Consider the following 25,149-nt stretch of genomic DNA (forward strand, 5'->3'; position numbering starts at 1 on the left):
ATGGATTTTAAAAGGTTGAAAAATAATTATTTAGAGAATGATTCTAGACTTGAAGCCTCTGTAAAGACAATGTATTCTTTGTTCAAAATCTTTGTGATATGTTCAAAAATAAAGTTTTGTGTATTTTGAAAACCACAGCTTATAACTCATGTCGCAAAACCATAAATGAAATTCATTTGTTTTTTATGTAGTTTGGTTCATCTACTATTTTTGGACACCGATTTAAAATTTAAGAAAAAATTATGAATTTAGCTTTTATTCAAAATTAAATAAGCAAAAGCAAAAATTTTAAGAAACTTTTACAAATTACTTACATAAAAGAAAGTTAATAGAGACAGTCACAAGTTGGCAACAAATAATTACAAAAGTCTCTAGGGCAGCATGAAGATAAACCATGTCACAGCATGGTGATCTAACTGTGATATGAATAAGGCAGAACTCACATTTGCACCAAGACCGAATTAAAAAACAAAACAAACTTTAAAAGCTTAGTTCTACATTAAGCTTCTTCTCTTCCCCTAGTCCTTAACAGGTTTATCCTATGTAATCCTTAAACACATCATGTCAAACTATAAATCACATAGACGGGCAGTTAATGTGAAAAGCCCCTAAAATGTACAAACTGATACCGAATTGAGTCCTCCATTTACCTTTATGTACAATTACATGTAAACCATAATTTCACAGTTTTGAGTGTTTTATGAACAGATGCACAGTACCATGTCAGGTTTGCAATTGTTCCTGAAAACTGGCTCTAGGTTCTGCATCCGAAGCCTGTTGGCCACTAGGATGCAAGTATTTACATAAATAAGAAACTGTGTCATAGTCAATGGTCAAGACAGTTCAGCAAGAACAGTATTTCCAACAGAGAATGATACTTGGTACCATATTTTACATACTTGTGCAAATATAAGCATTAGGACAGAGAAATCTGAGGCAAATAGAATTTGCAAAAACTTATATCGCTACAGTTGTAAACCAGGCAATAAATGACCCTCGGCAAATTCTGCTCTCTATGGCTTTTTTTTTTTTTTTTAATTTTAAAGCCAGGGAAAATGCACACATACTACACAGACACCCGCACACACACACGCACCCACCCACTACATACATACAGAGTTCTTAATTTATTTTCATATATGGTACATAGTGCAACTTTATCACAATGTAGAGGTTCGACACACATTCACTGAGTGTTTTTTTGTGCAGGTTCTTAGTGGTCTAAATCCTAGTTGAAGGTATTCATCTGCAGATCCACATGGTTCAGGAGGTTGAAGGAAACAAAGTTCATTACATTTCTCAAACCAGCACTGGATGTGCAAAGGCAGCGGACAATCCAGCTGTCATAGCCAGATTAGGGTAACTTTAAAGTAAGATCTAAGCAGTTAGTTATTTAGATTGGTCTCTAGAAAAATATGTTAGTATATGCTGTATCTTTGTCAAACGCTCTTCCAAAGATTTCATGGACAACACCGACAGCTGATACCGAGGATCTACAGGAAGAACTGCAAGAAGCCACCAACACCACGCAGGTCCATTAGGAGTTGCCTAAAAATAATCAACAGTGGATTCGACAGTATTAATAAAAAAAAATTAGACAATGGTAATAAACAACTATAAAGCCACTGTTTACAGAGCACTTTACTTTGTGCCAGCTGCTATTTCAAATTCCCTTGACAATCCTGTAGGACAGGCAATTATTATGCTCATACAGATAGGGACACTGATGCTTGGAAATGTAATGCAATTTTCCAGAATCTCTCAGCTGCATGTAGCAGAGCCCACATCCCATCCAGACCTGACTGCACGGCTAATGCTCTTTTCTCTGGATTGCACTGCCTGAGTGTATGGCTTCTGGGCCTCAAACTAATGACATTTGGGGCTAGGTAATTCTTTGTGGTGTGAAGCTGTCCTGTGCATTGTGGTACAGTAAGTAGCAACCCTGACCTTTATCTACTAGATGCCAGTAGCACCTCCTCCCCAGTTACGACAGCCAAAATGTCTCCAGATAATGCTAAATGTCCCATGGGAGCAAAACTGCCCCTAGTTGAGAAGTGCTTTCTTAAAATATATATTTAAAGAATTAGGAAAAGTTAACTGATCCTTAAAATTTCTTGAAAAAAATGAAATACTAAAAAAGACATGAGAAAATTATCTAGGTTTCCAGTTTAGTTTGAAAACATAAACGTATCTCCAGCAAAGAAATCCCTCTGAGGCTGCAAGGGCTGGCAAGTAGCTACTGAAAGGACTATTAATGTACACAAAAGGATTTGTAAACCCCCATAACTGCTCACTGAATTGTGCCTGAAACATGAAGTTTCAGAATGACATAATGAATTTCAACAGTGATCCCAGTAAACTCCGTCTATGTTCAAATTACATTTGTACATTTGTATATTACGGGTTTTCAAATCACATAACCACCTTCTTATATATTCTAGAGAGACGTGAGAAACTACACTCCATGAACACCCTCCTCTGTAAGGCTCCAGGTTGGACATGGCCAGTGAGAATGCAGATGTGGAAAAGAGGTCATGGTTCTCTGAAGACTGTTGCAAATTACGGGCAGCAGCTTCCCAGAGAATTCTTGAAAGTCATCTGCTCCACTGCTGTAGGCTGACACATACTGGTAGGGACTCACTCCCTCAGGTTTCGAAGAATTACAGTAGCTTCCCCATAATTTCTTAAGAGGCACCTGCTTTGCTGGTCCAAGTGGCTGGTGATAACAGATTCCTTAACCTATGGATACAGACGCCCTGATCTTTGTTCCTCCAGGCTTCCAGCTACCACATACAGTCTATGTCCTACAGTAAACCCTGTATTCCTGGAGTGTGTACAAGCAGCTTCTTGTTTTCCTAACTGAACCCTGACTTGATATCATATAGCACAATGCAGTGGTAAAGACTTGGACAATAAAGGATGAAGGTAGTGAAAACGATGGCAAAGTAATGTTGAGTTTTTCTGTAGTTTTAAAGATATAATATTTGGTTTTGATCAGATTCAGGAAACCAGGATGAAACAAGTATGTAGCAATTGATAATGTGCTAGACAGAGAATGAATATGAGTTCTTAATTTGGAGATGGCTTGATATTGAGATTTCAAGTTCAGGTGGAGGCTTCAGCTAGGTTTCAGGCAGACTCAAGCCAATTGTTGAAAAATACAGTGAGAGGCAGGAGGCATCACAGTGGGATCTGTCATCATTCCATCTTCATAAAATTACTTAGCCATCCCTTTATGAATCTCACCAACATTTCATCTAATTCCATTCAAAATACTTATGTCCAAAAATTAATGCCTTGATGATTCTATAGTCAGAACTTCCAGGATAGGGACCTTCTTTTAAGCCTCCTGCAGTGTCCACTACACAGATCTGCATGCACAGAAAACGCAACACACATCACCTAAACTAAGCGCTAAGCACCTGAGCAAGACCTTAAGGATAATAGTTTCATAAGGGGCCAAGTATTAAATGTGAAAAAACAAAAATGGAATGAAGCAGTGGGGTAATATTCTAGGGGAAAAGGACAAGTGAGGAAAGATTTTTTTTTTTTAAGTATAGAAAATGATACAGTTTAACTGTTGAATAAATAGCAACAGATAAAGGGCTTGAAAGCGCAGTTGTTTCACAGTCACTCTTTAATAGATGGTAGCACCCTATTTTTAATTTTATATCCCTCCACCTGAACATCTTCAGGAAAGAACCGTCCCCTAAAGTGAGCAGTTTGAAAGCAGTATCAAAATCTCATACCTGAAGGTTCTCCTCTCTCTCAGGCATTGATCCAAAGTGTTGAAGAATCTGGCTTCGAAATCTGTCTCTTAAATTCTGAAACCAACCGCAGGCTTGAGAGTAAACCAAATCATGAAGTTCTCTGAGACTCTTTACCTCATCTTCATTATCAACCTAGAAGATAACAGCTGGTAAGAGATCTCCGTCTAATCACCCTATCCATATCACCAACCCTTTAAAAATGCAAAACAGAAGAATACCCATGTCAGGGCTACATTATCAGAGAATATTGTTTTTATGCTGTTGTAAGCATATATTTCTGCATCTCAGATTACAGAAAGAAAGCACGTCCTGGCCGCCACCTGACCCTGCTGCATAGCAGGACACTATCACAGACGCTACTAAAGCCCCCAGGAGGGAGAGAGGATGAGAGTGAGTTTGGGTTCAAAGGGCTGTACGAATTTAGAATTGCTTTTGTCTTCTAAAAGCAGTGAAACATGAAAGTGGCAGCGAACATCAGCTACAATAAAAGGAAAAACAGGGTACAGAGCACATGGCAGAAAGTAGAAATAGGAAGAGCCAGACACACTTGTTTTACCAAGGAAATGGGTCAAAACAAGCCAAAAATAAGTAACTTGGCATACAAAGCTAGTAAATAAAAAAAAACTACTATACTATGATTGACTTCTCCTACTGTAAAAACTCAAGGCCCTGGCTATCTCCAAAACTTTCCATGTACACTTTACACCACTCAGTCACTGAACTACAAGTGTAAAATTAAGAGCATATGGTCTTCTGGCCTCAGATTCAGAGGAGGCGTCTCACAGAACACAGGCGGAAGATCTAAATTAACTTGTCCATCCTCTATTGATTCCTTTAAAACACACTCATCTCCCATTTGCTACCTGCCAGGAAGTGCTCCATTTCATATATATTAACTCATCTGAGGAAACAGCTGGCTGACTCAGCCTTTCCTACTTCAAGGATGACTAATATGAAACAACAAAGGGACTCTGGAAACATCTGACGTATAGACAGTAAAGTTAAAGCACACAAGAAACAAAAGAATAAATTTTCCTTTTGAAAAAACTGAAATAAAACTTTAAATGCCACTGAACTGCACATCTAAAAATGCTAGAAATGGTAAATTTTATGTATTGTTTTTCGAAAAGGAAGAAGGAAGAAAGGAAGGTATGTATGTAGGGGGCCATAAAATCAAAACATTCTGTTCTTAGAATGACTGTACTACTAGATACAGTTACCTAGTAACACATCTGGGAATGCATATAAGCAAGAAATAAACCTGTCAGGTGCTAGATCACTTAAAATACACCCAAAACACCTCCTTTACATTCTCACAAAATTCAAGGATTGGTAAGGATGGACTCTGAGCTGGATAAGACAGCCAAGAATCATACAGAAATTTAAAAGCAAGTTTTTAAAGCTAAGAGTATTAGGGTTGGGGATTTAGCTCAATGATGCTGTCACTTGCTTTGCAAGCACAAGGTCTCGAGTTCAATTCCCAATGCCCCCCCGCAAAAAGCTTAAAGCTAAGAGTATTAGTGTGATACTATAACAGAACTTAAAACTTCATTAGAAAAACACTACAAAAAATAATAAAAGCGAAGACATAAAAAACATGTTTGAGTAGCTTTTCCAGGATGAACAAGAAAAATCACTCAATAGATGACAACATTAAGATGAGAAAAAAAAAATTAGACATTCCAAAGACCACAAAGACAAAAAGAATTCAATTTTCTAAATATCAAATGAATCTTATTTATTTATTTATTTGTTTATTTATTTATTTATTTATTTATTTATGAGACAGGGTCTCACTATGTAGTTGAGACTGACAACTCACTTTGTAGCCCAGGCTGGTCTCGAACTCACAGCAATCCTCCTGCCTCAGCTTCCCAAGTACTGGGATTACAGGCATGTGCCACCATGCCTGGTTCATATCAATTTTCTAAACAGGTTTTAAATATTCCCCTCTATTGTGTTTGTGTGTGTGTTTTCCTATAGCAACCATATACTTAAGGAAATTTTGCCATCAAATCCAAAATAGTTATAATTTGTATAAAATTAAAATTTGCCTTTGGTGAATCATACCATTAACCAAGCATGCCTAAGACAAACAATATCAATCAACTCAAAATTTTAACCACATAATTTTGGCTTACTTTCCAAGGCATAGTATCTCATGGCCTGTATAACATGACAGGACAAGCGGTATCAGGCCCAGTTCATCACGTTAGAAGCAAGACTGTGTAATGATAAAATGCAGAATTTGGAGTCAGAGTATGGGCTTTGAATCATTACATACAGAAGCTTGGGAAAATTACTTAAACCTCTGAGTTATGTTTTCTTCACATGTTATTTCACAGAATTGAGAAAATTCAACATACTAATGTTTATAAAAAGATCAACTTGCTATTTATAACCCACAAGCCATTTCCTGGTACCTCAACTAATTATAATCGATAAATTAAGTCCTGGAAACATAAAAAGAAACACACTGACTCTGTTAAAGGAAGATTTCTCCCTAACTCTACCCAGGTAAAATATCAGCAATATGTATACTGACAGTGCTTTATCTGCAATGTCCTGGAGTTTTAACGCAGTGTCTATGTTTTTCGCTACTGTATCTTTGGCACAGGAACAGTCTTAATATATAACATAGTTCCTAAAGGATTTTACGTGTTTACATCAAATTTTAATCTAATGATATTAGATACTAATGAACTCAATAAAATAAGGCAGAGATTAGCAACCCTAAAAACTCAGATGGTTTGATGTTCAGTGTAGATAACTGCTATTGTTGAGTAACTATCATGCATGTAACATGAGCATGGAAACAGACATACAACCTAGGCACTGTTGGTTGGTAAACATGCAGAAATAGAGAGGATGTCAGCTTTAATCTCCTAAGTTCCCCTGAATGTACAACACAATAGCAAGATAAGAAAACTGTAACCCAGAGCTATTCCTCATAAGTAGCAGTTCAGAACTGGTTCAGATGTTTGAAAATATCAGCCTGTACGCATGTACCAATTTCCACAACAGAGTAGAGTATGCTAGGAGAGAAAAATTGTAAATACCTTAACATCTTCCAGATATTCAATGTCTGCAGTGCAATATCCATCTTTCATTCCTCTTTTTAAAACCCTAAACCTCTTTCCTCCAACTGTATCAACCACAGACCTTCCATCGGGTAAGAAATGTACATTTCTAATTTGTAACATACAACCATAATCTGCAAAGCTAAAAGAAAAATTCTGATTAATATCATAGTTCAAGTATATGCATGCAAGTTTTCTTCCACACTTACAGAGTTCTAATGTACATACAAACATTTAAATTCGCAAAAATCGTACCTATTTTGGGTATCACTGACACACATCCCAAACTGCTTGGTTCCAGTCTGTATACTTCTTCGAATCATCAATCTGTATCTTGGCTCAAATACATGAAGAGGGCAAGGCACAGTGGGGTAGGCCATAGTGCAAACAAATATTGGAACATTCTTGGTCAAGCTGAAGGAAAAGAAGTTTCATTACTAGATCAAGATATAAAACAAAAATAAATTGGTTCTCAGGTGATTTTAATTCCTGACAAGAACAAAAATCAGCAAACCCTTCAATAAGCTCATGTTGAAACAGTAATAATTCTAAAAAATTGTTTGTGATCCTCTTATTTGTAAGTTTGAATTTTGAGATACTAATTATATAAAGTTTAAGTTCCTTTATAAATAAATATCATAACTAATATTTTATATTAAAATATATTTAAAATATTTGTAAATGAAGGACAAAGCTAATGGATTTTATGTACCAAAAAAACAGTTGCTCCTAGAGGACAGTAAGAAAAAAATGAACTCCCATAATAAACAAAAATTCTTAAGTATTAAGGTGTTCTCAAACTATCAAAAAACATAATTCAAGACGTTAACATTTTCTAGGTAACTAAAAACGATGTAACGTTTTTCATGAGCAGATTGGTAGACAGTAAGAGAAGAATAAAAGCATGCCTGGTTTTGGCAGAAGCATGGGAAATATTGAAAGTGTGGAGGCTGCCTGAAACGGTACAAGCGGGCTAAACAAGCACTTGGCATCATACACTGGAAATTTTATGTTTCTGATAGATGTTCTTGGAATCAAAAGTCTTCCTTTTAGAAATAATCCTAATTACTATATGGATGTTCATAGTAGAACTGTGGATAGGAGTCTAAACTTGGAAACAAAAGAGGAGTAAAGTATGGCATATCCTTAAAATGGAATGTTGTATTTTCCATTAAATGATGATGCATATGATACTGATTTAAAAATAACTATTAATGAGAAGATACAGAACAGAATGAGTATGATCTCATCTCTGTTTAAAACAATATAAGCCTGGAAAGATACATGCCAAAATACCAATGGTGATGTCCTCTGGGTTACAGAATATAGCTTTTCTTCTGCTTGTTCTTTAGGCTTCTTTAAAAACATGAATTAGCTATGCAAATTTATCTGTTAAAAAATAGCCCCATTCCTAAGCAGCAAGGTTCCCTGTAGCTTCTCTCTGCTACTTACAGCTCTCCCTCACTTTTCCACTCTGCTGTGGGCTGTCTGCTTCTATCACTGTGCTTAAGATTTCAAAGGCCTAATGATAGCTTTTAAAATCTACCTCTTTCAGTAATGATCGAAAAGGCCCACAGTCCCCACATCAGAATTTTTTCTATCAGAGAACCACTTAAGGAAATATCAATTCCATAGGAAGTCACACCACTATCAATTTCTATCAACAAAAGACTGGAAAACTTTCTTCTATTGAAGGTCACTGGACTGCTGAAGACATGTGAGGGACACATATTGGAAAAGAAAAGTTTACAGATCACAACTGATCATTTGTAATAAAGTAAGACATATAAAATGCTCAATTTATGTTCTGAAAAATGGAAACAAAAAGTTAAATAAAAACAGCACATAAGATTATAACATTGTCCTTTAGGGTTTGGTTAAAAGACAGTGACAAAAAGAGAGTTAAGAAATTAAAAACCTGTGAAATAAATTCAGAGACCCATATAACTGGTAACTGAGGGACAGGCATTAAAGGAAAAGGGCAGAAAAGCCCAAGAGATAAAGAAGGCAAGAAAAGCCAAGCCCAACGTACCCAGCTCCCATCAACCGTGTGTCCCCCTGACAGCTCATATGACTAAATTCCAAAGTCTCCTCTGGGTGTTTCACCTACGCGACACTAACTTAGTTCTGCTCCCAGTCAGTACCTTTACTGAGGCTGTGGCCTTAGTCACTCCTCCAAATTTCAGTATTCAGCCCCTACTTCCGAATCTTTAGTTGGCTGAAATCCCGTTAACTAGGTCCACCTATTCTCGGCCTTCCGTCTCCTCTGCATGACACGCGTCAGCTGCTGCCACCATCTGTGTCACCGTCACTTGCTCCCATTCTCTACCCATTCTTCTGCCTGATATCGCTTCAGGAGATTCCTCCCCCGCCTCAAAAACTGCTTTAGCCCAACAAGCTGAACATGTGGATGCTTCCAAATTAACTCTTTAAATATTGTCTCCTGAGGACAGGAGAAACTAACCAATATTTCTTTAAAATGTCTTTGCGAGATTAAGTTGAACTAAAGACAGGACCCAGCTTACTGTGGGAAGGTTTCTCGTCACTATTTTCAGGGGTCATAGTTCACAGCTTAAGTTAATTTTTATCAGAAGAAACTTACTGTGAGAGTTCAGCAGTTTCTTCATCATATATTTTTTTTCTCTCAGACAGTTCATCAGGCAGATACTTCACTATTAATTCTTCCAACAGCTGTGTGACACAGTACCTCCTATCTGCTAGATACTAAAAAACAATATTATTTTACTTTCCAGTAGTAGTTTTCCTATAGTATAAAACAGGCAAAACAGTTTAACTGATATATGAAAACCTTTACTCCATATTTATACCGTTGATTCTGAGTAAGTTTAATTAGTTCGGGGAACATTACACTGATGATGCTATTCAAGTCAGTCTGTCTGAGGTTTTGCTTAAAAGCATAAAAGACAGGTGCAGCTTGAACCAAGCACTATAGATGAAAACGTGTCTTGCCATGATCAGAAATCCCTTATCAGCAGGCAGCCCTGTTACTGCCATCTCTCTCCCACAAAGGCCAATTTCCACCTGACATGTCCTGACACTGAAACTATCATTTTAACTGAGAAACAAAAAGAAGGTAAGGATGAAGAAAATAATACATGTGCTCTAAGCAAAGCAAAACAATTCTTTTGGTCCCCATTTTCAGAGGTCAAGTTTCTAGCCAAGTTTTCCTTTCACCATCTCTCATTAGCACTCAGGGCTATGAAAACCTGCTTTTCCTTTACTATCCAACACCTGACTCTGCATAAAATGGTACACTTTTGCTCCTCCTTAAGTATTCTTAAAAACTGCCATCCATTTCTGTGTTATTCTCTATTTGAACTGATAAAAATGATCTATCTCACTCTTGCCTATGAAAAGTCTAGCTACCCTTCAAGATCTGGCTCCAATTTTACGTTTCAAAATGAAGCCTTCCTTAATTGTTGTTCTGTCACCCCAAGACCTCAGATTTTATTGCTTTTACCACATGAAAGGCACCTACCATCTACTTTACTGTAATACATGGATATGGATAATTGATCTTGCTAATTAAACTAGAAATTGCTTGGGGCCAGTGACTGAATGTGCACAAAAAATATCCAACATATATTTATTAAAAACAAGAAGGAAAAACTCTTGGGAGACAATTACAAAAGAAAGAAAAGACTTTAATCTGCAGATCAACAATAAGCGTTCTGTCAATATCCAATGAAGGCTAGATTAGAAAATGTAAGAGTCTAAGAAAGTGGTTACAAAAGTGATTTTCAAATCTGAGAAGAGTCAAGGTGTGTTACAGGTACTGATTGCTGAACACCACCCTAGACACTGATTTAGTGGACCTGGAACAGGGTCTGGGAATCCGTACTTCAAAATCCGTAATTCTCAGGTGGTATAGATGCTACTAGTGAGGGAAACATTTTTACAATCATCAGGCTATACAGACTTGAGAGATATACTCTTGAGAAGAGCATACACAGCATACACAGAAAAGAGTAATAGTAAAATTAATCCAAGTACAGATATTAGAAAAGCAGCCTTCCAATAATTTTTTTATTAAACAATGTTGGAACTTTAATGACCACACAGTTAAAAGTTGGGAAAATATGTTATCTCTTACACTACTGATAGGAGTCTAAATCTGCATAACGTTTTAAGGTTGGGGGGTAGGAAAAAGGAGCAGGCATTCTGGCAAATGAACTTAATAACTTTATGTATAGTCTCTGACCTAGTAATTTACCTCCCAAGAATTTAACCTGAGGAAACAGTAAAAGGTGCATATAGCCATTAATGTTCATAAAAGCATGGTATATTAAAAAATGAATAGCATTTACGAACAATAAAACTGTACTATTATGCTGCTCTAGAAAATATTTAAAAGGAAAAAGCAAACTAAAACAAGTAGAAAAAAATGTAAAATCATATAGCATACCAATATTGTTTTAAAAATTGTATATTTAGAATTTGCAAATTACATAGTGTCTTCAAAATGCACACAAGATAAACATTTTTAAACAGTATATTTTCAAATAATATACTTTATGTATTTTTCTTTGAACTCCAAACATTTTTTAAGACTATATCTAAATAAAAGCAATGGATCTAAGTTAATTTGAATAACAACAAAAAGCATCATTACCCTAGAGTACCCAACAGACTGGAAGAATAGCATGTCTAGAGTACATTATCGGAAAACACTGAGCATATCAGTTGATAAAGTAACCAACAAAATCTTTATGAATAGTTTTGTTTCCTGACTGCAAACATTCTGTATGTCATTTTGTTTTACAAATCACACTGGTATGTTGTATGTCACAAGCCAAATGTAACAAATACCCATATGCTATATGTAATCTGCAGAGTTGTGTTTTTTCTTTAAAAAATAAGTGTTAAAATGGGCTTTATTAATCTTTTATTCTATCTGGATGACATCTGTTTTCTGTAAACAATGTGGATCCATCACCTAAGACAGAAGAACAGCTTTTCCTATCAACGTGCCCAATGTAGTTGACACTCAGCATCAAAAGGCCTGCTGGCACCCTGGTTGATCTCAGTCACTCAGCACGATTGAGGGTGCTGTCTTCCCTCGGGGACAGGAAATACCACTGAGATCTAGCGATTTCCCTATCACCAGTTCCTACTGCTAATTACTGACTATGATAAGGGCATTGCTGCAAATCCACCTCTTCCAACATGTGCTGTCTGGTGTGGTAGCCACTGGTTATGTGTGCCTACTTCAATTTAAGTTAATTAAATAAAATTAAAACCACAGTTTCTCAGTCATACTAGCCTAGCCACAATTCAAGTGCTTGAACAGGCATGCATGGTTAGTGGCTACTATATTAAAGAACAAAGACAGAGAGCATTTCCATCAAGGCAGAAAGTCCTACTGAACAGAGTTATAGATGTTAAAGGAGCTAGAAGAGGCCTCAAACCTGGCTCACTATTGTGCATAAGAGGCACCGCAGTGAGGTTTCCCCAATACTGCAACATTAAAATGGAAGCTACTCCTGACCAGGTAAATGATCATCCTTCTTTTGTTAAAAAAATTAAGTACAAAGGGTTGGGTCTCTAATACTTAATCTTCCTTCCCCAATTTTCTCAATTTCAATTTTCTCCAACACTGGCCTATGGGTAATAAAACACTGTCATTTTTAGTAACTCAGCATGTGTAATTTAACTCATTCTGCACATGATAATTACTATTGCTACAGCTGAATAGAAATCAAATCATATTGCCAAACTTAAAACAAATAAACAGATACTAATACAATAATATTCACCTCTTTTAAGCTTTCTTTGCAAAGGGGACAGTATGGTGCATGATCTAAGCAACGTTCAAGACAGTTCTTACAGAACGAATGTCCACAAGGGGTTGTCACTGGCTCAAAAAACAACCTGAAATCAACCAAAATACATGTTAGCTTTCAAATTAAACTACTGGAAAAACATCAACTAATAATGGAACGGTGATTTAGCTCAATGGTTCCAGCGCCTGCCTTGCAAGCGCAAGGACCCGAGTTCAATCAACAGTACCAGAAAGAAAAGAAAAGAAAAGAACCACGACACTAATCTCTAGTTAGGAGGAAGAAGGAAGGTTGATGAGGAAGAAAGGAAGGGGCACTGGTAAGTATATTGTACCCTTCTGAACCTTTCTGAAGTTCTCAATCAACAAAAGTATCCAGGCCAGGACCTAGAATGGCACTGATTACTCTAACAGGACTGGCTACTATGCACTTGAAATGCAGCAAGCTGAGACACAAAGCAAATGTAAAAACACACCAAACTTCAAGAGCCTGGTGCAAAATAAATAACGTAAAATATGTCACTAATAATTATTAGTTTATGTGTAGCCTCCAGACTCTGACTTTATCAACTTGATTGTTTTAATAGGCTTATAAAAGCCTTACTATATAAAATTCATAAAAAGAATAATCTAATTACTACTGCTGAACTCTAAAAGAACTATTAGGCTTAATAACAGATGTAATACTCAAGCAGAAAAACTGACTTCAAACTGACTTATTTTATAATTATTGCCTGAAATGTGACACTTCTGCATCATAGAAGTATTGTTAAATTTACAGGTACTTTATAAATCATCTGATCTGATTCCCTCATTTCAAGGACAAAACCAAGGCTCAGAATTAAGACTTGATCAGGATTATAGCTAGTTACCCCTAGCCTAATTGTGATTAGCTCCAGGCCTCTTGACTCTTCAAAAATCCTTAATCCTACTATAATTTCTGTAAATGAGAAATGTTCTTCCAAAATAGTCAGTCTTTTAGGATTGTGAGTATTCCACATAAGGGAAATTCTTATCCATTGTTACTTTAAAAAGGTTTGTGATTGAAGACAGAAGCATGTACATAAAATACATAAATAGAATTTTTACCCAAATCTAAGACTACAGACACAACTAAGTTTTAAAAATAATACTGTCACTTTCATAATATTTTCCAACTCCCCAGATTCTATTTATACTGTAAGCCATTAGAGTCTTACCACATAGTAATACAGGCTATGCAAATATTAACCATATTTTCTAAACAAGAAAACTGATGTTCAGAGATTATTATTTTCTAAGGAGGAAAAAGGTAAACTTAGAACTAACATTCGCACCTTTTGTTATTTAGGCCAGTATTCTGTTACATTACAGTACCTATTATTACCTTTATCTATGCTATATTATATTTACATTAATATAAAATGTTCACTTTCTATAAGATTTTATATACTTACCTCATGCACAGAGAGCATTCAAAATCTGATACATCTATTAATTCTTCTGGGATGTCACCATAAGCAAATGAAAACATACAGACGTCACTGGAATTTTCTATTCAAACAAACATAAACAGAGATTTATTCTTTAGGAAAAAGTTTAAAGGCTACTCTGAATAAGCTTATGTTGTGTGAGAGTAAAGTTTTTACCTCCTTGTTTTACAAGTTTATTTCTTCCATCTTCATTTATAATTACATCCTGTTCTAAGAGAGACAATTTTCTTTTCAGCAGAACACCTTTTTCCTGAGCAGAGAGTAAAGGTTCCGAGGACACCCTTTTTAAGCAGTCCTCTCTGGCAGGGATTTCCATGGAATTTATAGCCTGTGTGGACTGAGCACGGTTTAAGCTTCCTTTGACAGGTTCTGAAGTGTCCTCTGGTACCTCTTCAGTCTACATAAACATAAGAAACAAAGGTAACCCTGTTTTTTAATATTCTTTATTCCTCTCACCAAGAATCAAACTGAAATAAAATAACAATGCCTCATAATATTCATTTTTATGTTCACTTAACAGCATTCACTTTTAGTTTCAAAATGCCTACTTACACAGCCCTAGATATCAAGTTGACTTATATAACGAGGTTTGAAAAAAATCAGGCTAATATAGTCGTTCATACACTGACTAAACTAAAACAAATATGTTCTATATATTCTAAGCGACTAAACTTGTTCTGACATTTAAGTGACGTAACACTGTGATGAATGAACAAATAGTTTACTTAAAAAAGCTTTAACATAAATGAAAGACTGCAGACAAACTGCTAAGACAACTAGACACCATATAAGTACTTAAGTACGTCTTAAGGGCTGGAACTAGGGAAGTAAAGATCTTAATTTGTAAAGAAATAGATGTTCCAAGATCATGACAATCTCTTCTCACTCTTACCTGCTTTGAGCCAAGCTCACTAGGAGAATGACACACATCCATTATTGATGGGAAACCAAAAGGTCTGCTTTTAATACAAGGTAATGAACTCCAGGAGGATTCCTTCAGGCCTTCTTTTAAGTTTTCAGGTGATAATAAGTCACATAAAATCTGCCAAAGTATTATAAAAATAATGGAAAATACATACAATCTGGTTAAGAATACAATTTAAATTTATCCAATAAATTTTTAGAAAGTTTGCAGCAGACCATTTTTAATTAGCAAGAAAGGAACAACATTATAAAGTCTTACAAAAGCAACGCAGGCCTCAAGGGGGTCAAATTACACCCTTCCAAAAAAAATTCAGAATTTTGAGAAGTATGGAGTGACCAAAGAAGGTAGGTATCCAAGGTAAAGTCTTGCTTCTTAACATAAAAATTGTAAGAAGAGTTCTTAAGAGAAGTAGAAAATATGTACATCATCCTGTCAAAATTGTTCATGGTTTACACCAATGTGTATTTTCGGGTTGGACTTGGAGCACTGGAATGTTCATGTGAACTAAAGAACTTGTATCTTGAACTATAAAATTCTAAAATTCCTGTATTTACGCCAAATTTAGCTTATCACTGAACAACCAACCTGTGTAGCAGCACTTGGCAGGGAACATTAAATAGCAGCTGCTCAATAACCAGTAAATAAACAGGGAGACAGCTATAATCAAAACTTTGGGTGCTTATGTAAGAAATATATCAAAGAAAATGAAAGGGGAGCCAGGCATGGTAGCACACCCTGTAATCCCAGCACATGGGAAGCTGAGGCAGGAGGATCACTGAGAGATCAAGGCCAGCCTGGACTATATAGCAAATTCAAGGACAGTCTGAACTACATAGCAAGATCCTGTCTCAAAAAATAGGCAAACAAAGAAACTGAGAGGGATTTGATTTTCCCCCCAGGTATCCAATAAGCTGAGTTTAGTTGTATATCAGAACATTTCTTAAGGACTATAATTGAAGGTTCAGTTTTTCAGCTGTACCTTCTCTCTAATACACAGAAATCAGAATTCACACATCAGTATATGAAAATATAAACAGTGTAAATAGAAATATGCATCTTTAATAGATGCTCAAGCCATATCCTACTCATTAAACATTTAAGGCCTGGGATGTAGCTCAGTGGTAAAACACCTGATGTTCAGTACCACAAAAGTTAAAAACAGAAATAAAGAAATACTTAAAAGCTGCATGCCTTTTTACACTTCCTCTGGTTTAAAAAAATGTATTAAACACATACGTTTAAAAACATGTTTATGAAATGACTTGTACAAGAATGTTCATAGTAGCCTCATTCCTTGCAATAAAAAACAAAACAACAAAAGAACCTGGAAACAATCCAAATGAATACTATATTATAGTATAATGAATACTATATACTATAGTATATTATGAATACTATAAACTGAGTGGGGCCTGGGATTTAGCTCAGTGGTTCCGGTGCCTGCTTGAAAGCACAAGGGCCCAAGTTCAATCCCTGGTACAAAAAAAAAAAATGTGTGTGTGTGTGTGTGTGTGTGTGTGTGTATGTGTGTATATATAAACTTGTGTTCATTTAATAGAATCCTTGGTCAGTAATAGAAGAGAAAAATTCCTGGCTATATCACAAAATAGTAAGCAGAAATAAAAAGAAAGCCTGAGGATATATTGTATGATAGTATTCATATAAAGGTTTAGAATAAATCTCCTCTACAGTGACAGAAATCTGAATAGTACATACCTCTAGGAACATAGCTTGGAGTATTTATTGGCAAGGAGAAGAAATGTTCTAGAATGATGGAAATATTCCCTATTTTGATGGGGTGCTGTCATACTGCTGTATACATTTCACAAAATGTATATTTGAACTTTTACTAAGCTGTAAATTCATGTATCTTATTATAAATAAGTGGTGTAATATATATTTACATAATATACCCAATTAAAAAAAACTACCTTGGACAAAAAGTACTTTAAAGCATCATTTCTTTTGCATTCATCTATTTCACTAACCAGCAAACAAATGGTTATAATAATAGGAAGATGTCTAGCAGAACAGAAAATGCAAAATTATAAACTCATTAAAAGTTTCTAAGAAAGATAGCCTCTTTAATAAATGGTGTTGGAAAAACTGGATTTCAACTTGCCGAAGATTAAAAGTAGACCTCTATCTTTCACCATGCACTAAACTAAAATAGAAGTGGATTTAAGATCTAAATATTAAAACAGAAACACTAAACTTGCTGGAAGACAAGTTAAGTAGATCTCAAAGACATTGGCATAGGAAAAGACTTTATGAACAAGTCCTCAGTAGCACAGGAACTAGCACAAAAAAATCAACAACTGGGATCTCATATTATTAAAAAGCTTCTGCAATGCAAGAGAAACCACTAACAGAGATAAGAGACTACCAACAATATGGGAAATAATTTTAACCAGCTGTCCCTCAGACAAAGATCTACTATCCAGACTATAAAAAGAACTCAAAACAGACCCCCCCAAATATGAAGACCCGATTAAAAAATGGGCATCTGAAATGAACAGACATTTCTCAGAAAAAAAGTAAAAGTAGCAAATAAACATATGAAGAAATGTTCATTACCGACCATTTGAGAGATGCAGATGAAAACAACACTGAAATTCCACCTCACCCCACAAAGAATGGACGCTGTCAAGAAATCAACCAATAACAAATGCTGGTGGGGTTGTGGGGAGAAAGGAACCCTTCTCCACTGTTGGTGGGAGTGCAGACTGGTGCAACCACTATGGAAATGAATACGGAGATACCTCAAACAACTACAATTAGAAATCCCAATCAACTCAGCTATTCCTCTACTGGGTATCTTCCCAAAAGAATTAAAGGAATCATACCACAGTGATATATGCGAAACCACGTTATTGCAGCAGTTTCTAATAGCTAAAACTTGGAAACAGCCCAATTGCCCATCACCTGGAGACTGGATAAAGAAGATGTGGTTTTTCTATAAAGTGGAATACTACTCAGACATAAAGAATGAGAAAGTAGAGTCATTTATAGGTAAATGGTTATTAAGACCATACTCTTAAGTTAAATAAATAAGACACTTGTGTAAATACAGAATAGTTTCTCTGGTGTGAAAATCTAAAAGTGTAAATAAGGATTAAAATGTATAATGAATATTGTGAAATAGGAAGAAAATGTATAAAGGAGTAGAGGAAGTGGGAGGAGTAGGGGAAAGGAAAGAAGGGAAAAGAAAAAAACGTGACAAAAGGAAAAAAATGGAAACAAAATCTTTGTAAATAGGGGAAGGGTGGAGGGTTGAAGAGAGGGCAGGGGAAAAAAAAAGAGCCAAGATACATCATGTAAAGGTACAAGATCCTAATGATGAATGTAACTGTATTGTATACCTAAAATGTACCAATAAACATTGGGGAAAAAAAAAAAGTTTGCAAACTCAGCTAGGGATTTAGCTCAGTGGTGCCACCACCCGCCTCGCAAGTGTAAGGTCCTGAGTTCGATCCCCAGTACCCGCCCCCAAAGTTTGCAATCTCACCAAGAAGGTAAAGCTAACAAACGTAGGACAGTCAGAAAAGGGAAAGAGTAAACAATTTTTGGCTAACACTGCAAGCTAGAAGGTATTTGCCCACAAACCTCTAGGAATTGTTCTATTTAAGAGCAACCCTGATGAATGTTTCAGAAAGCCACCTCTTTTTTTTTTGGACCAGGGATCGAAATTGGGTCCATGTGCTTACAAGGCAGGTGCCGGAACCACTGAGATAAACCCCCGGCCAAAGACACACTCTTAATAAACACTATGAAGGTGACAAATGTGGTGTTTTGAGAATACTGAAGAGTACTGTGACTGGGACTCTGAATTTGAACTAGGGTAGACTGTTCTCAAAGAATTTTTCAAAGACCCTTCTCCTTCCAGGTGCTCTGTGAATAAATGTCACGGGAGCTGAGTCCATTTTTTAAATGACAGCGTATTAAAAATGCTGATAAATTCTGAGAAACTTGTTTAACCTAGTTTAACCAGCATTTCCTCCAAAGTCAGGGAACCCTTTTCTCTTTCTCCTCTCTTCTTTCCTTTTCTTTTAAAAATGAATAGCTACTGGGCCAAGCAGATTTAGCTCAGGGGTTTTGTCACCTGCCTTGCAAGCACAAGGACCTGAGTTCGATCCCCAATACCAAAAAAAAAAAAAAAAGCTACTAACATACCACAGAATGAATTATGGAAAGTGACACATGGAATGTTGAAAAAAGTAAAGCAAAGCAAGTTGACCAGGCAATATTATTGACAATCATATAAAGTAAGCAAAGTTTACAAATGAAGTGAAAGGCAAACATGTCAATAAAGATTCCAACAGGAACATCATGACAGCAATGTATAATTAACGTTCAGTTAGGGACCATTCATTTGGTTTGGACAGAAAAAAATCATAGGTAGAGCATCCCTTTTCTGAAATGCTTAGGACCAGAAATGTTTTGTTGGTTTTTTGGGGGAGAGGGGTATTTGCATAAATATAATGAGATATCTCAGAGATAGCACCTATTTAAATACAACATTCATTTGTTTCATATGTAACCTACACATACAGCCTGATAATTCTATGTAGTATTTTTTACTCCTCTTAGGTTTTGACTGTGACCTGTCACATGAGGTCACATATGGAATTTTCTGCTTGTAGCATCATGTTGCACTCATAAAGTTTCAGATTTTGGAGCATTTCTATTTCCAAATTAGGGATGGTTAACCTCTATTAGGAATGATCTAAATGAAGCAAAAATACTGGGGACATTCAATGTGTACTAGTGGACATATAAATGAAACAAAATAAAGTACCTGTGAATGAAATGTTTTGATTTCACTAAGAATTCAATACACTAAATATATGGATTTGAAAAATCACTTGTCAAAATAATTCAGGGACAGACAGGGGTCATGTGCAGGCAGAGAAAACCAGCTAAGGACACTCACCAACCTAGTTCTACCCTGAAACCTCACACTAGTCCATCTCTGCATTCTGCTCTTGTGGCTCAAAGCCAGATGGCAAAATCAAGGTAACCAGTGTAGCGAAAGACCTCAGATGCAGGCAGACACAGTTAAGTGCTAGAGTGACCTCAGGTCGACTCCAGGGCAATTAAGCCTTCATGCACAGAGATTGCATCTAATTAACTGAATCTAATTAAAAACAGTGGCATTATGCAAATAACATTCACAGAATCCCAGACGTTATACAGGAAAGAGCTGTCCATTACTCTCCCCACAGGGCCTAAGACCACTCCCATAGAAGGAGGTACAAATGAGGGAATCACTGCAAAATCACACTGCCCTAAAAGCCTCTTGGCTTTGCCTTTCTTCTTCATTGATACTGACCTGCTTGGTCTCCCTAGGCCTCCTTTTGCTTTCAATAAACTTCTGCTATCACAATCTAACTTGAGTGCTTGCTTCAATTCTTTGTTGGCAACACCAAGAATGTGGAAATGAGGGCCTGACCTACTCCCAGACAGTGACAAAATTGTTCCTCTATTACTCACTATTTTTGTTGTTTTATACACTTTCAAATTAGCATTTCTGAAAAAGACCTGGGTCTTAGGTCTGCCTTGTACTGCTACAGTTGGTAAAAAAAAAAACTATTACCTTTTCTACTTGTAGCTTTGCAGGTACAAAATCTTCATCAAGGGCTAAGCACTGAAGAAAGAGTTGTAAGGCGTCACCTAAAAAGCCAGCATCCTGGAGTACTTTCCCTTTCCTGAAGTAGACCTTCAACAAAAGCACACATAAGAAACCTTTACAGGCAGAACTACTTAAGAAAATCATGATCAAGTAAAGGAAAAAAAAAGTGCTCAGAAATACTGATTCTAAATCTGAGTAACACTGAGGAGGCCAAGGAATTTTAGAGCTTTATCTACACACTACCCTGAACAAGCACTAATGAATCTCCAGGGAAGTTGAGAGCCACAAAATGGCTTGACCAAAGTTCACAGCAAGTTAGAGCTTGTCAAGACCAGAACGCTCCAACTTGTTAACTTCTTAAAAATTTGAAGGAAAAGAGGAAATAATATGTAAAATTATACTGACTTTAGAATGCATTAAGATTAAAAAACATTAAAATGTGATGAAAAAATTCATCATAGTATTAGTACTTTATGGTAAATGCATCCCAGATCCTTAAGGGATAGATATATCTTTGGCAATAATATTCCTTAAGAAAATATTTATAGACATAAGACACTTTTCATAAATCCCTTGTCTTTTCTTTTTTCTCCTCATGAGGTCAGCAAGTTCTATAACAAAAACTGGAAACCTACTAATTATCATGGATAAACCAAAAATTCACTTTGTGGTCAGTCCAACGTAGTGTCAACTGGCAAGCTTTAAACATAGAATTATGGTTTATAAAACTTTTTTTCACTTTAATCTAATCCATAATTCTATGTATTAATTCTATGTATGTAATTCATCAGTATTAAAAAACATCATATGAACCTAAAGAATGTTCAAGTCAGTTTTTTAGCTGCGACTGAAATGTCTGAAGAGGACTACATCTCCAATTATACCACTTCAATGATGTCAAGAGGATTCTTTCCTTTTCTTAAACATCCAAACCTACCAATGCCCTCTTAATATATATTTGCTTTGTACTAATCAATCATGCAATCATACAACTTTGCATTATTTTCCTCACTGATGTATAATTTTTAGATTATCTTTCTATACTGTTCTCAAAGACACAATTTTGAATGGAGGGAGAAAAGTCACATAAAAGTGTAACCTCTAGCTTCAAGAATATGTACAGGAGATAGACTGTAAAATTTGGTAAAAACGAGAAACAATCAATTGATTGTATATTATACACCTTCCTCAAGTCTTTTTAAAATACCAGGAGCAAGGCAACTTGTTTTGCCCGTCTATTGTATAGTTCACTGCCTAGTCACCTGATTACCATTCCAAGACCTCAAACATTTTCTGGCCTTAAGAACACGGCTCTTTCCATTAACAAGCCTTCTTCAGTGAAGTCTATCTGGAGTTCAACTTCACAACATGGTAAGCTGTATTTCTTTGTAAAAATTTTGTGTAACAATATCTTTGTCTTCCCCCTGTATCATGAATTCAGCTTGTTCTTTGGTAATGGAAGAAAAGTTGTTTTTTTTTTTTAATAATTTAAAAACTGTCAGATGATATAATCTACTCAAAATATTGACCCCAGATTTCTAGAATGCTATTATGCTATTTGGAGCCAACCACCCATTTTGTTAAAATCTGTAACCAAAACCAAAGTTCCCTATAGTTAATATCTTAATATTTACGCAATTTACAAACATTAATTTACCTCAGGCCAATGTGGAAGTTGAAAGAGAACTGAATTTAAATCTTCAATGGCTGCTTTAAATTCCTGAAGACCAGCATAAGATTCTGCTCTGTAAATTTTCAGAGTCAGGTCACTGGGCTCTGAAATAGTATTTTGAAAGGATATGATTATTTTAGAAAGACTGTATAATCCACAAAATATCATAGGCCAAGAAATAAGTTATGATTCTAGAAGAATAACCTAGTTAAAGTTTATAAACCAAGGACAGATACATATAATCCTTTTACATGTTGAATCTTACCTGTAAGTTTGATCGAATTATAACAAGCAGATTATTTTACTGGACGGGATTATTTTTAAGAATCCTGAAAATATGTTTATGATATGAATACCTCTAAGAAAAAATACTATTTTTAAAAAGAGTAGTCTATAAAGATTTTAAAGTCACATCTTACATATTTACATATATCTTAGTACATGAGAACTGGAATTATATTTGCTCAATTTTATATCAATGAAAGTTTTTAAATAAAATGAAATTAGTATTTCTTGAGAATCTTTTACTTCCTCATAAAAAGACATGCCTAGAATGTTTTGTCTTTTAATTGAAAAATCATTATTTCTGAACAAAATACATAAAAATTAGAAGTTTGACATGAATAATGAAGAATTAAAGAATTCCTAACACAAATCTAGACTCTGTAGGTGCTAAAAGTATCTTACATTATTCCTGCTTCTGAGGAGCTTAATTTAGCTGGGACAATTTTATGTGACTATGAAACAGCACCACGTAACATTGATTTGTTAAACACAAATGGAGATCAGAAAACATAATGGTACATGAACACAGCCAAAGAATGAGTGGTAAAAACTTCAGCACCAAACTCTGGGGAAGAAATGCAGTTTTCCACCATCAGCTCAAGGGCTTCCAAGGTATCCTTGAGAGGGTCCACTCTACAGAAAAGGAGTTCACTGTGAAAACAAGCCACCTGGCCCACTCTTCAGAACTCTTACTGCTCTTCCTTTCAATTATTTTTCTTCTTGCATCAGATTCTACACTTGGTACAATGCACATTCAGCACTACTGAACAGCTACCTTTTTCTTTGCCTTTACTTGTTAGTCATCTCTATAGGGAAGCAGTGAAAGAGATGCTGGAGACAATCTGCCTTTGGAAAAAAAGTTAATCTATAAAATTGATGAATATGCTAACAACTGTGATTTAATCACTATACAATATAAACATCTACCAAAATATCACAATGTACCTAACAATATGTCAATTATTAAACACGGCTAAGAAAAACAAAAGTCTTCATTATAACCAAAGTGGAAAAAAGGCTCTCTTCTCTCCACAGAAACATTCAAGCTACTGATACATTATAAAGAATGTCTTTAAAAGTCAATATTGGGGTTAGAAAAGTATACCCCACAATGAGATGAAGAGAAAGGCAGATTTTGAAACACTTGCTTAACTCCTTTTACTAAAAATTTCAAATGTGAATGGAATAATTATCCTAAATGACTCTATTGGAGAAAAACATCAGTTTACAAAACAGATCAGATCTATCCCATTTATTTCAAATCCTTGATTCTAAAAATGAGCCGAATGTACTAACTGAAGCCCCTTAAATAATAAGTATACAGGATAACCACTGTCCAAATAAATTTTGAAGAAAAGTGACCGAAAAAAAAAAAAAAAGAGGCAGTCAGCCCTGGCCATGCTGTCATTAACTCAAGTTTGAACCAACAATATTTGCTCTGCCTCTCCCTGACCTTGAGGGCTCTGGAATGCACAATTCCCTTCACTGCCCAGGTCCCTGGGAAGGATCTGCTCGGTCCAGTATGGCAGATATCCCTGGTGCTTAGCTATGGCAACAAGCACCTGACACTGTACACTTCTAATTTGTTGAAAAAGTGAAAAAAATACGAAGATGACTGGTTTGAGCTAAATGTATTATGCCTCCTTCCCTGTCATACTATTCCTTATTTAGTGTTGCTATTCTTCAGATCACTTTTCTATTTAACAAGACGCAGTTCCCCAATCTCCTCACAAAATACTTTCTATGGAGTCTACCTTGACAAAAGGCATTCCACAGATCAAGAGTGGGAGCCTTAAGGTCAGCGTGCCTAAACTTCAGAGCGGGGACTGTTCACTTACTGTGTGCCAGGAAGTCACAAGTCATCTCTTCAGTTTCCTTTGTTATAAAATTGAAGGGTTTTTAAATTTTTATTTTTTCAGAAGCACCACTTGCTGGTTCTGTTCTAAATGATTTCCACTCTTCAGAAAAATCCTGTGTGGATCTTGCTTTCGTTCACATTTTTGTGGATAAGGAAACTGTGCACTGAGAGCTCAAATTCCTTCCCTAGGGTGAGCTGGTAAGTGATAGATTTAAGATTCTAACTACACCACTCTTGCTATTTACATCCATACTAGGTTAACAACAGCATCTACCCCACAAGGTTACTCAAGAAAGTAAGTTCATGTATGTAAAGCACTCAGAACAGGGCTTGGCATAACAAAAGCACTATTTGTTTGCTATTATGATTCTGTTTCTTCACTGTGTGTATACATAGCATTTTAGAGTAGTTTGACTCTAAAATCTGGTTTTTTAGTTCCCACCCCTATTTCCTATCTGGTACCCTCAAATCCAGCTCAGTGTTTCCTGAACAAAGGACACTCACTAAAATCTGACTCCTTTGAGTGTCTCAGGTCATGTTCCCCCTTTCTCTACTTTTAAAGTCAGTATTGTTATTTGTCAGTCATTAGGCAAACAAAACTCAGCTCTTCTCAAGAAACTAGCCTTTGGCTATCCAGGGTCTTTGGAAGCCAAAG

The 25,149-nt window shown here is 35.9% G+C and overlaps 1 protein-coding gene across 1 annotated transcript in view; it reads right to left on the reverse strand.

Moving 5' to 3' along the window:
* Positions 1–325: 325 nt before the first annotated feature.
* Positions 326–25,149, reverse strand: part of Lonrf1 (LON peptidase N-terminal domain and ring finger 1) — a 44,657-nt gene continuing 19,833 nt past the window's right edge. The window contains exons 3-13 of the mRNA XM_033765582.1: positions 22,337–22,455; positions 20,644–20,766; positions 15,015–15,164; positions 14,279–14,519; positions 14,087–14,183; positions 12,628–12,742; positions 9,453–9,574; positions 7,106–7,264; positions 6,830–6,992; positions 3,750–3,902; positions 326–1,548 (exon numbers count right to left, since the gene is read on the reverse strand). Coding sequence (XP_033621473.1) covers positions 1,390–1,548; positions 3,750–3,902; positions 6,830–6,992; positions 7,106–7,264; positions 9,453–9,574; positions 12,628–12,742; positions 14,087–14,183; positions 14,279–14,519; positions 15,015–15,164; positions 20,644–20,766; positions 22,337–22,455 — 1,601 coding nt within the window. The 3' untranslated portion in view covers positions 326–1,389. The remainder of the gene's footprint in view (positions 1,549–3,749; positions 3,903–6,829; positions 6,993–7,105; positions 7,265–9,452; positions 9,575–12,627; positions 12,743–14,086; positions 14,184–14,278; positions 14,520–15,014; positions 15,165–20,643; positions 20,767–22,336; positions 22,456–25,149) is intronic.

The sequence above is a fragment of the Fukomys damarensis genome, unplaced genomic scaffold (assembly GCF_012274545.1).
Source record: "Fukomys damarensis isolate Sample0158 unplaced genomic scaffold, DMR_v1.0_HiC HiC_scaffold_18, whole genome shotgun sequence".
In the NCBI taxonomy this organism is placed as follows: Eukaryota; Metazoa; Chordata; class Mammalia; order Rodentia; family Bathyergidae; genus Fukomys; species Fukomys damarensis.